Below are 11,261 nucleotides of genomic sequence, written 5' to 3'. Positions count from 1 at the left end.
GTGGGATTCAGGCAGCCCCAGCCAGCCTACCATGGACACACAGCCCCAGGGAAGCGAGCTCTGTGGTCCTAGCCAGTGGGATTCAGGCCTGTTTTGTTTCTGTAACATCACCTCTCTGGTCCTGCCCGACTGGCCTCAGGGCTGATGGAGAGTCAAGGTTAAAGACAGTCCCCACCCTCCCAGTGTCTGAGGGCCTAAATACAGGCCTGAACATGAGGAAAGAGATCAATAAGGAACAGCAAAAAACCATTCAGGCGCTGGCCTGGTGGCGCAGTGGTTAAGTTCACGTGCTCCACTTCGGCAGCCTGGGTTTTGCAGCTGCAGATCCTGGGCACAGACATGGCACTGCTCATCAAGCCACACTGTGGCAGCGTCCCACACAGAAGAACTAGAAGGACCTGCAACTAGGATATACAACTAGGTACTGGGGCTTTGGGGAGCAAAAAAAAGAGGATGATTGGCAACAGATGTTAGCTTGGAGCCAATCTTCCTCAACAACAACAAAAAAAACATTCAGAGCAAAACCTTTTCAAGGGTGCCATGGAACAGTCTGGAAGTGTTCAGCCCTGAAAGGACAGCGTGGAGGCAACCTGAGAGGGAGGACGGCTCACAGCCCTGGAGTGGCCTGGGCAGACCCCACGGAGGAAGAGTGAAGAGGGGGCTTTGAAGGCTGGGGGACTGGAGGACAGGGTGGGCGCCAGAGGTGGCGGAGGGTGGGAGAGCAAAGGGGTGGCCCCAATCCAGACGTGGGGCCCAGGGGCCTGCTGAGCAGGGGGTTCGTGGGAAGCAGGGGTTTTGAGAGAACGAGAGCTGGAGCCAGCGTCAGAGGGACTGGCGGCCTGCTGCGGGGTGGACCCTCATCCCTGACGGTGCTCCCAGCCTCCCTGTGGGGAAAGCGCCTCCGGAAGTTCCTCCCTGGGAACGGCCGGGGAGCCGGCCCTCGAGGCTCAGCACGGCCCGTTTCGTGGTGCGTGCGCGTTTTCTGGAGTGAGCTTGATCTCGGATCAAGTCAGAGCTGTGGCGGTTTGCTAGTACTGTGTGAGCACTCACTGCCAACGGCCACAGGCGCTGACTGCATGTCAACCTCGTCAGCCACCCAGTGGGTGTCAGTCAGTCAGTCAGAGTCAGTCAGAGCCAGTCAGAGTCAGCCAGTCAGTGTCTCTCAGTCATTAGCAGTCAAAGTCAGCATCACTTGGTGTCTGTTAGTCAGTCAGTGCCTGTTAGTCAGAGTCTGGGCCGCGACGGGAGCGCCCCCAGGAATCTCTGGGGCCGAAGGTCCCTTAGCTGGGGGCTGTGCCTGCCTCTCCCTGTGGAGGGGACCCCGCAGAAGACAATAATCCCCCAGCGACAGGCAACAGAGCGAGGCCGCCAGGGGCAGGCCTCACGCGGGTCAGCCCGGAGCCACCTCCAGCCGGCCCCCCACCACGCGGCCTGTGAGCTCCGCCTAATTCCAACAAGGATCCTGCTGCCCGGCTCGAGTCACCCCTACTGGCGCCCTGTCCCCGCTGGAAGTGGCCGATCCAACGCATGGTTGGCCCAAGTCCTCGACCTCCCTTTAGCCCCCGGACCCAGAGGCGGGCAGAGAAAGCCAAAGGGGCCAGCGCCGCCCCGAGGAATGCGGCCTTTCCTGGCTGTCACCTGCGCTTCTCAGCCGGGGCTCCGACCCCTTTCCCTCGGTGTTTTGTTAGGAACACACTCTAGGCACGGAGGACGTTCTCTTGCTTGTCCTTTTGGTGACCACGCAGGGTGGCTTCATGGGCTGTGACCCGTGCAGTTGCGCTTAGAAGGACCCTGTGCTTGGGGAATGCTCTGCTGTCACCGTCTTGAAATTCCTGATCACTTTTGAGCGAGGGGCCCCGCATTTTAATTTTGCACGGGGCCCCCCAAGTGGTGTAGCTGGTCCTGGCCCCATGCATTCCCTCCTGGGGGGGTTCCACATGGCAGTTCATTGCTCCAGTTCCCAGAGCCCTCCCCCATCACCACGCCTTCATGCCTCTGTGCCCACCGCCATGCTCTTCACCCCATGGGGACTTTCTCCCAGGGGCAGGGAGCCACACTGTGCCAGCTGGCAGGCGGCTCCCTGCTCCCCATGTGAGTTCTGTGTAAAATCCTGAAAGCTGAGCTTCATTTTAGCTGGAATAATGCGACAGGAGTGGCTTCTCTTGCTTCTGCCCCTCGACCACTGACATCCCGAGATTCTGCCTCATACCTAACCTTCCAGAGGCCTCTGGAAAAGCTGCACCCACATAAACATGGTGCAGCACCGGGCTCCTCCGCTCTGAGCATGAGGATGCTGCTGCCCAAGCAGAGTGGCTTTCATGGGACTGCTTCGTGGCTCTGTAATGAGGATTTTTAAAACTCTAGCAAACAGGCAAGCAGCCTGTGTCCTTGGGAACAGCCTGCTGAACACCCAGCAAAGGCCTGTTTGCCTTGGGCCTCGAAGCTTCTCCTGAAAAGGTGGACTCCAGCCCCCCCATCACCTCCATGGGTGGAATGACCCTGACTGAAGCAGCCTTCACACCCTCAACCTCAGTCTACACACCCACAATATTTAACGTGAAAAACCAGCCTAAGGGGAAAAGCCCACACAGGAGAATCTGATACACAATGTGACAATGGACCGTCCAGGTGTGGATAAAAAGGATTTATTTTTGGAGCACGGTAACAGCTATGCGACTAGGAACATCTCGTTCGCCCGTCCCATCCAAGTTTTGTGTCACAAAGACATACCAAGACTTTGGAAAAAACTCCAAAGGGGATTACACTGAAATGTGCTGTTTCTTCACTTGTTTTTGTTCTTGTCTTAATCACAGTGAACCAAATAAGATAGCTTTACAGCTTACTAAAACTCCAACTCGTCCTCAAAGGAAGCAGTTTAAACGTTTCCAACCGTAAATCAGCAACGCGATGGTGCCATGTCGGGAGACAGATTCCGGAGACAAAAGCAGCTCTAACATAAAGCTTGTCGTGCAAAAAGACAAAAAAAAACCACCATGAGGGAAATTCGATTTATCCAGAAAGAGCGGACCCCCCTCAGGACTGAGGTCCCAATGATAGGTACAATTGTGGGTACAGTGTCCTCTTTGGAAAAAAGAGGTGAAGGACAGATGTGGCTGAAGCCATGCTGAGAATCCGGTTTAAAAAGATGAACAGGATCGCAGTGCGCCTGCATCTCCCATGCAGCACTGACCAGGAACTAGAGGGACTGGAGCAGGCTCTCTGGGCGCACCCTGGGCTGTGCCGACATCGCCCGCAGCCGAGTAACGCCAGAGAAGTTCCCCACTGAGCTTGCCAGTCCCCAGGGAGCTGCGGGGCTTGAGGGCTGGTTTTCCACTGCGAGGTGCCTCGCACTCTCCCCGATGGCCAAGCCCCCGAAGCCCCTCATGAACAAATGAGCCCAGACCTGCAGAGCGGGACCCGTGACCCCAAGTGAAGGGGCGGATGCAGCCACAGGTGATGCCAGGGCCCCTGAGGACACGGGGTCCGTGTTCTGGCAGCATTGTCTCATTTCTTGTCCGTTGCAAATAGGTGGGTCCCTTCTCCCCCAAACTCAAAGCAGTGGCTGGCCAGAAGAATCAGAGTGGTGGAAGGTGGCCATGAACCTCCACGACGGAGGCTCGTCCAGCTCTCCACTGACCCACCTGGAGCTTTCTGAGCGGAAGTCCTGACTCGCTGGGCCTCGGCTCAGCGTGACTGTGGCTTAGAGGGCTCAGCCAGTAGGGGGCCTGTGCTGGAAACTGACACAACAGACAGCTGACAAAAACGGGACACTTAGCCCTGAGTCAGGTGATGTGTGTGTGTGTGTGTGTGTGGTGTGACATTTGTGTGTGGTGTATGTGTGCTTGTGAAGGGACTGAAGGCCCCGGAGGCAGGCCCTTAGGACAACATGCCTCTGCCACACCTCCACAGACCAGCACAGCCACACAATCTCAGAGTGACAAGTGAAGCCTCCGCGTGGAGTCTAGAGCGCCAGGCTCCCCTCGTGAGGTTAGAAAGAGCTCGTGTGGAAACCTCCAGATGCCAAACCTTCCAGCGGCCAAGTGACCACATATTTGAAGCGTGATTCGATGCAGTGAAATTGAAGGCCGTTTACCAGGATTTCTCAAATTTGTGCCGGTGACCCACATGAAGTTCACACGGCCACCAAGGGTTCATAGGCCCATGTGTGGCTAAGAAATAAGAGTTTCGTTCTTAGCCTGATTATGTGGGGCGTGCTCAGAGATTTCCTATTCCACTCTATTTCGGGTGTGACCCACTAAAGTGATCTTGTGACCCACTTGTGGATCCCAGGTGACTGTTCCAGACAAACTCCTAGAGCCTGTAGTGAGACTGTAGTCTTCCAGGCGTGAGAAATCACTCCCTTCCCGGAAGCGGCCCTTATTCTGCAGGACGTGGAACTTCAGCAGGTGGCCCTGCATCATCCGTGGGGGGTCACCAGGTGCCACCGTGGGCACGGTTGAGGGTCAGGAAGCTGGCTTCCATGACCATCTTTCAAAAACAGGGGGCCCCACGTGGTGGGCCGATCCAGGTGCAGGCTGGCAACCACGGGCCTGCCCGGCCAAGCTGCAAGATTGAGACATCACTTGCGGTGGCTTGGACTAGCCCCTGAGGGGTTTCCCACGGGCGCACCGGACCTCTGCAATCTCTGGATGAGGAGGATGAGCTTGGTGACGTCGGAGAGCGCGGGGAACAGGGCCATGACGCGGTCCACCTCCTGGGGCGGGAAGATGCTGCAGAGCGCGGTGCGCGTCCGGGCGCGCGCGTCCATGTCGCCGGCCGCGGCGCGGGGCGCGGACCCCGAGGGTCCCACGAAGGCGCTGTCGCCCCAGCGGGACTCCGCCCAGGCCGAGCGGCCCGGGAAGCGGCCGGTCCCCTGGGGAAGGGCCCACGGGTCGGCGGGCTGCCGGCGCTGGGGGAGCAGGTCGCCCTGCGGGTCCCCGGGGCCGACCCCACCCCGCAGCGCGACCTGCGGGCCGGACGCACTCGGGGGGGTCAGGAGGCCGGGCAGGGCCGGCGGGGACCGCGAGGCCCCGGGCGCCACCCAGTCTGGACCGCGCGGCCCGAGCGCGAGGGCGCAGCCGGGGCCCGGAGGGGGCGGCCCGCGGGGCCCGGTGTCGTCGCGGAAGGCGAGCCGCGAGAAGCCGCCCTCCAGGGCCGCCACGTCCGCTGCCCGCCGCGCCCCGGGCAGGCTGCGCGTGCCAGGCTCCCGGGGGCCGGGCCAGGCTGCGGCGGGGGCGCCCCGGGGAGCCCCCTGCTCCGCCCGGACCACCGCCCGCGCGCCCCGCGGCCGCTCCTCGTCAGCACCCGCGCCCCGCCAGGCCCGCGTCTGCGCGCGCAGCTCGTCGGCCACCGCGAGCTGCGCGTGGGGCGGCCTCTCCGGGTGGTAGTACTTGCACTTGATGCCGTAGGTGCACTTCTTGCCTGGAAGGGGGAGGGCGGAGAGAGGGCGCGGCTGAGACCTGGGGCGCAGAGAGGCAGTGCCCGCCCCCCGCGCGGCCTCTCCCCGTGGAGATTCCTCCAGGAAGGCCTCCAGGCCCGCTGCAGACTTATCAGGATAGGCGCGGGTCGAGGTGAGGAGAAGTGCCCTAGGGCGCAGGTGGGATGGGCGAGGGGGCACACCCCCGACCCCATGGTGTGGGGCGCTGGGCACAGTAACCCCAGTGTCGGCGGGTGGATGTCAGGCACGAACTCCCTTTCACCAGGAACTGGGACCAAATCTCTGGATCCAATGACCTTCAGCCTCCACTTCCCCAGGGGCCCTGTGGACAGGACCAACCTTGGAGGTGGGGAGTGGATGCTCCTGGCACAGGACTGCGCCTCCAGTGCGGCCTCAGTTTCCACCCATTGTCCACATCCCTGTGCTAACTATGGCCCTCTCCTTACAGACGGTTCTAACAGAGGTGAGCAAATAGTCATCTAAACTCGGGCACTTCTGAGAGTGAAGGGGAGCAGGCTGAGCCACGCTGGACGTGACTTTGAATGTCACCTAAGGCTTTATTGAACTTCTTTAGACTCAAAACAGACCTGAGGACACTGAATAACTTGCCAAAGCAAGTCAGTGACAGAGCTGGCTAGAAGGCTGGCGTCCTGGAGGCCTCTGGGACAGGATGCTTAACTCTCCATGGATAACACTGACCAGAGTCCATCAGGGCACAGGGTGGGGGATGGCGGGGCAGGACACAGACTCTGCCCTGTGTGTGACCCCTGCATCCAGCCCTCACGAACGTTCCCCCGCAGCAGGCGTCCAGGACATCAGCTCATCCTTACAGTGACTCTGTCGGGAAACCGTGGTCCAGAGAGGTTGTTACCTCCCCAGAGTCACACAGCTGGTTAAGGGCAGCACCCGGGCTGGCACCCAAGCTGCTGACCGCCAGGGCAGCCCTTCTGACGGCCCCGAGCTGCCCTGACACAAGGCCCCGAGCAGGCCCACACGGCACCAGGTGCTGCTACCCACCGTAGGGGCAGTGCTGCCAGGACGGCTCCGGGGGCTTCGGCTTCCTGCTCAGGAAGTTGCTCAGGGTGGGTCCCCGCCGGCCCAGGGGGTCGTCAGGAGGCATGAATCTGCAAAACAGCACAGGGGGCGGGGGAGAGGGGGTGGGTGGTGACTGCAAGACCCACGGGGACTTGCCGCTGGCACCTGTGTGGGGGCAGGACGGGGCCGCCCAGCAAGGGACAGCAGCACCGGGCGTAGGCTCGGCCTGGGCTCCCGTCCAGGGCTGCCGTCCAGGGCTCTTTCTCCCACCCAGGGGCGGTCAGAGCGTTTTAAAGCAGCACAGCCCTTCCTTGGCGCTGACCACACGGCTGCGAGCCCGGATTCAGGAGCGCTGCCTGGGCCTCTTCAAACCTTTCTCCTCCTGAGGCTCAGGCCAGCAGTGCCCGGGTCACCTAGCAACTCCTGAAAAAAACGCAGGCTCCGGGCGTCACCCCAGACCTGCTTAATCGGAATCTCAAATTGTTCAGGAATCTACATTTTAACAACTTTCCAGGTGATTTTCATGCATAACCGCCCTAGGACTCGCCCGGATCCCAGGCTGAAAGGGAACCTGAGCGGCATTCCCATCCTCCTCGACAGGAGGTTAGAGATCTCCATGGGCTCCCTGGAGGCTCAGATGCCATTTCTCCTGTGTCGCCCCACAGCTCTGGGCACATACAGGTGGGGGATCAATATTAACAGGGTTTGAAACGCCAGTCGGAGAGTCAGAGAAGCAGCGGATCCGGGTGTGGTCCGCATACCGAGGCTCTGTGCACACTCGTCCCTCCTCCGCAGACCCGGGGGCTCTGGGTGGGCTTGGTCTCAGCTTCCAGGCTGCCTGACCCCGGCCGTGTTCTCTGACCCTACCCTGCCCCCTACCCCTTCCCTTCTCCCTGGCGTTAAGTCTAACACGGAGGGGAACGCATCCTCAGGGTGCCCATGGCCCAAACAGGAAAACCACATTCCTCCGAAGGAAAACACCCCTTGTTGGGCACACTCCACGTTTTTATGTGAATACTTTGGTTCCCAGGCGGCACTTCCAGGTCTTACAAAGGTTCCGCTGGAGGGGTTGTGGATTGCAAATGGGAGGCCTGTTTGTATGTGTTGCTCTCCCCCCAAGAGTCCAGGGTCATGCCGAGGTCCCAGCCTGCAGACCACGTCCACCAGGCCAGCCCAGAGCTGGGTGATCCCGGGCCTGGGTAGCCTCCGTGGCTCAGATCCCAGCGACACAGCCGGCTCCTCAGAGCTGGGCCCTGGCCAAGAATCTGGGGAGCCGCCCACAGCGGCTGTTAGAAGTTCCCAGAGGCCTCGCCTCCCACTCTCTCCCGGGCCTCCACTACCGAGCTGGGCCAGGAGGGCCCCACGGACATGCCCGGGGCACCGGGGAGGCATCCTCGCCCATGGGCGGACAGGCAGGCTCTGCCTTCTGGCAGCCAGGGGACCTTCTGGCTGGCCCTTAGCAAAGGCCAGTGCGTCAAAAGGCCTTGGCCCCGGCCCAAGGCTATCGCCAGGCCAGAGGCAGCCATGATCCATCAGACCTCCATGAGGATTTTCTGGAACCAAGAGTCACCAGACTTGCCAGATTCCTCCAGGCCTGAGCCAGAAAGAGGGAGCCGCTGGCCTTGTGTAGGTGGAAATGTCCCTGGGGGCTACTGCAGGGGAGCCGCTGGCCTGGGGCTTTGGCCACATGGAAGTGGGGACAATAGTACCTCCTGACACCACCTCCTGGCCTGGCCTGAGGAGAACAGGGTACAATTCTCTCTTGTCCTTACAGCCATCTCAGAGGTAAGTATGATTAACCCAGGTACAGTCAATTCAAGGGGAAGAACATTCAGCTCAGAGAAGTTGAGTGATTACCCCACCACACACAGTCTGTACGTGGCAGAGCCTCAGTCTGAAACCTCATCTGCTGCCTTCAAAACCCCAGCTCTTTCCGCCACACCATACTGCCTCCCAAGCTTCAGGGTCAGGAGCTGGTCTGCCATGTACAAGTGGCCTGAGCCAGCCCACATGTCACCTCCCCTCCCCATGCCCCCCTTTCCCAGGGCCGCAGCCATTCACTCCCTCCCTCCCTCATCTACAACTAGTTTTTGAGCCCCTGTGATGTGCCAGGCACGCGGGGGCCACAGCGGATAGGACACATACAGTCCCTGCCCTCACAGAGTTGAGGAGCTTGTCTCAAACCACATTCCTAAAAGCCAGTCAGAGAGCCCAGAATGAGGACCGAGCTGTCCTTGCCTGGAACAGAAGTTGAAATGGGAGGGATGCCCAGCTTGCTGTGCCTCACTCTGCTGGTCTCAGAGCCACGCCCACCTTGCCAGGCTCCCAGCCCTTGCCCTCAGCAGGCCTGAGCACGTTGGCATGGACCAGCCATCGCTTCTTCCCCACCTTAGCCCCGTCTAGGGGCCCTGGCCCAGCACTGGCTAACTGGTTTGTGCCTTGTGACCCTGACATCGCCCTCCTTCAGCTGTAGTGGTTGGTCCAGGGTGGACCTGATCCAGGGGGACCATCCTAGGAGACAGATGAACCAACCAGATTCTCCTAGAAACTGCAACCAAAAGGATTGAGACATTGTCAGTTCCAAGATCTTTACAGCCTCAAAGAGAAGATGATGTTGCTCACTCCTATATGTAATTCAAAACCTAAAAAAAAAAAGTGAAAGGAAGTGCAACAACGTTCAGATTTTCCCCATGACGACTGTCTCAGTGCTCTTATTTGACGTATTAAATTCTTTAAAAAGAAAAACACAGTTCAGGGTGCCCCAAGCCTGTGCTTGGCCCACCTGTTGGGCAACTCTGTGCCGGGTCAGCCAGATGTGGGCATGGCAACAGAAAGGTCATGGGGACAGAAAGGACAGTTGGGACAAAACAGCCCTGTTGGGGAAAGGTGGTCACGAAAGAGAGGAGACTCAGAGGGACAGAGAGAGACTGGGCAGCCTGGGGGAGCGGACAGGGTGACCTCAAGCCAGCTGTCTCCAGGGCTGGGTGTCCTTTGCTTCTGGCATGGCATAGCCATGACCACTAGCCCTCGTGGCCTAGGCTAGTTAGGTGGCTTTCTGCCTGTCCCCCCACGCTCCGGGCCGGGCCTCCCTCGGCCACCACGTACCGGTCGTTGACGAAGGAAAACATGAGCAGCCTCTGCTCGATGAACCACTTCCACTCGGGGTTCTCGCTCTGCAGGTCCCGGTAGTTGTCGTTGGAGACAATGATGCCATCCTGCTCATAGGCCACCTTCACGATGTAGCGGTCATCATAGCAGACCACCCGCTTGCCGTTCACCTTGCGGGATGGGGTGTACACAAGCACCGCCTGCCTCTCCAGCTCCTCCAGCACGTGCTGCTCTGGGGGCCACAGTGGGAGGCAAGGGGGGACGGCATGTAGCGGCTGTCTCAGAGGGACTCCCCGCCCCTAAGAAGCATCCTAAGATCACGGAGCACATTTGGCAGCTCAGGGATCTTCTCTGGACCAACTCCCACCTCTCCGCCTCCGCCCCGCCCATCAGGTGAGGGGCAGGGAGGTCTTCAGAGACGTTTGCCCCAGCCCCAGGGCAAGGGGGCTCTTGGTTTCTGTCCTGCCTGGGTCATGACACAAGGCCGGAGAACGGAACCCAACCAGGGAGAGTCACTTTAGAAGGAAGAGTGAAGCCAGGGCTCTGGTCCATTTGATGGTTACATGCCACAATTAGCATATTCTTCACACCTTGTCTCCTCCCTCGAGTCTAAGTCCCTTCTTAAATGACATGGCTTCCAGACTTGTAAAAAGTGCAAAATGCATAGATGGTACAAAGAATCATTGTTTTAATGGGTGCATATACATAGCCGTATGTACGTATACACGTGTAATATGCACACATATACGCATGTGCACACATATATACATGTGTGTAGATAATACAGGCACACATACACATGTACCGCTATATATGCGCATACAGGTGTGTATATGTGCACATATGCATGTGCATACACATATGCGTGCACATTATAGATACGTATACACCTGTACGTGTTCACCTGTATATGAGACGTTTAGATACATGTGTGCATGCGTATAGATAATATGCACGCCTCTGTGCACGTGTGTAACCTGTATGCGTGTGCACACACGCCCGCATTCATCTGTACAGATGACGTGCATTAAGAATCATTTTTTTAAATGCCATGTATGCAGCCCTCCCTTTGAGAAATAGAACACGGCCTACACTTTTGAAGTCCCCACTGCCCCTCCCAGTTCGCATCTCTCTCCACTCCCCTTAAGATAACCCAATTGTTAGAATTTTCTATTTATAATTCCCTTGCTTGTATTTTTAAAATGCATATGTATGTATCCCCCAAAAGAACTATTTTCAATGTGCTTATGAACCTCTAGACTTTACACAAATGGAATCACACTGAACACATTCTTGCGCAACTTGCTCTCTTTCTTTAACGTTGTGTTGGTGAGGGTGGGCACGTCCAGACGCTCAGTGCTGGGGGTTCTGCATGTAAGTCTCCAGGTGCAGAAGCACAAGGGTCTCTCTAGGGCCTAGCCCCAGGAGTGCGATTGCTGAGTATGGGGAAAGGCGCTTTATAAGACAACGCTGAATTGTTTTCCTAAGTGGTTACGAGGCAGCACAGCATTATAAATTGGACATTTTCAGGTTTGGAATTTGGGTCAATCTGGTGGGTGTCAGCTGGCCTTTTACAGTGGTTTTATTTTGCATTTCTCTGGTTACTAATGAGATTGAGCACCTTTTCATGTTTGTTGGCCATTTATGCTTTCTCTTCTGTGAAAGGCCTATTCATGCCTCA

At 58.2% G+C, this 11,261-nt stretch overlaps 1 protein-coding gene across 1 annotated transcript in view; it reads right to left on the bottom strand.

Annotated features, from left to right (window-relative positions):
- Nucleotides 1-2,649: 2,649 nt before the first annotated feature.
- Nucleotides 2,650-11,261, bottom strand: part of ZC3H12D (zinc finger CCCH-type containing 12D) — a 31,352-nt gene continuing 22,740 nt past the window's right edge. The window contains exons 4-6 of the mRNA XM_046669095.1: nucleotides 9,578-9,812; nucleotides 6,455-6,561; nucleotides 2,650-5,421 (exon numbers count right to left, since the gene is read on the bottom strand). Coding sequence (XP_046525051.1) covers nucleotides 4,580-5,421; nucleotides 6,455-6,561; nucleotides 9,578-9,812 — 1,184 coding nt within the window. The 3' untranslated portion in view covers nucleotides 2,650-4,579. The remainder of the gene's footprint in view (nucleotides 5,422-6,454; nucleotides 6,562-9,577; nucleotides 9,813-11,261) is intronic.

The sequence above is a fragment of the Equus quagga genome, chromosome 8 (assembly GCF_021613505.1).
Source record: "Equus quagga isolate Etosha38 chromosome 8, UCLA_HA_Equagga_1.0, whole genome shotgun sequence".
Taxonomy (NCBI): domain Eukaryota; kingdom Metazoa; phylum Chordata; class Mammalia; order Perissodactyla; family Equidae; genus Equus; species Equus quagga.
Note: the sequence above shows the minus strand (reverse complement) of the source record. Positions and strands in the feature narration are given on the sequence as shown.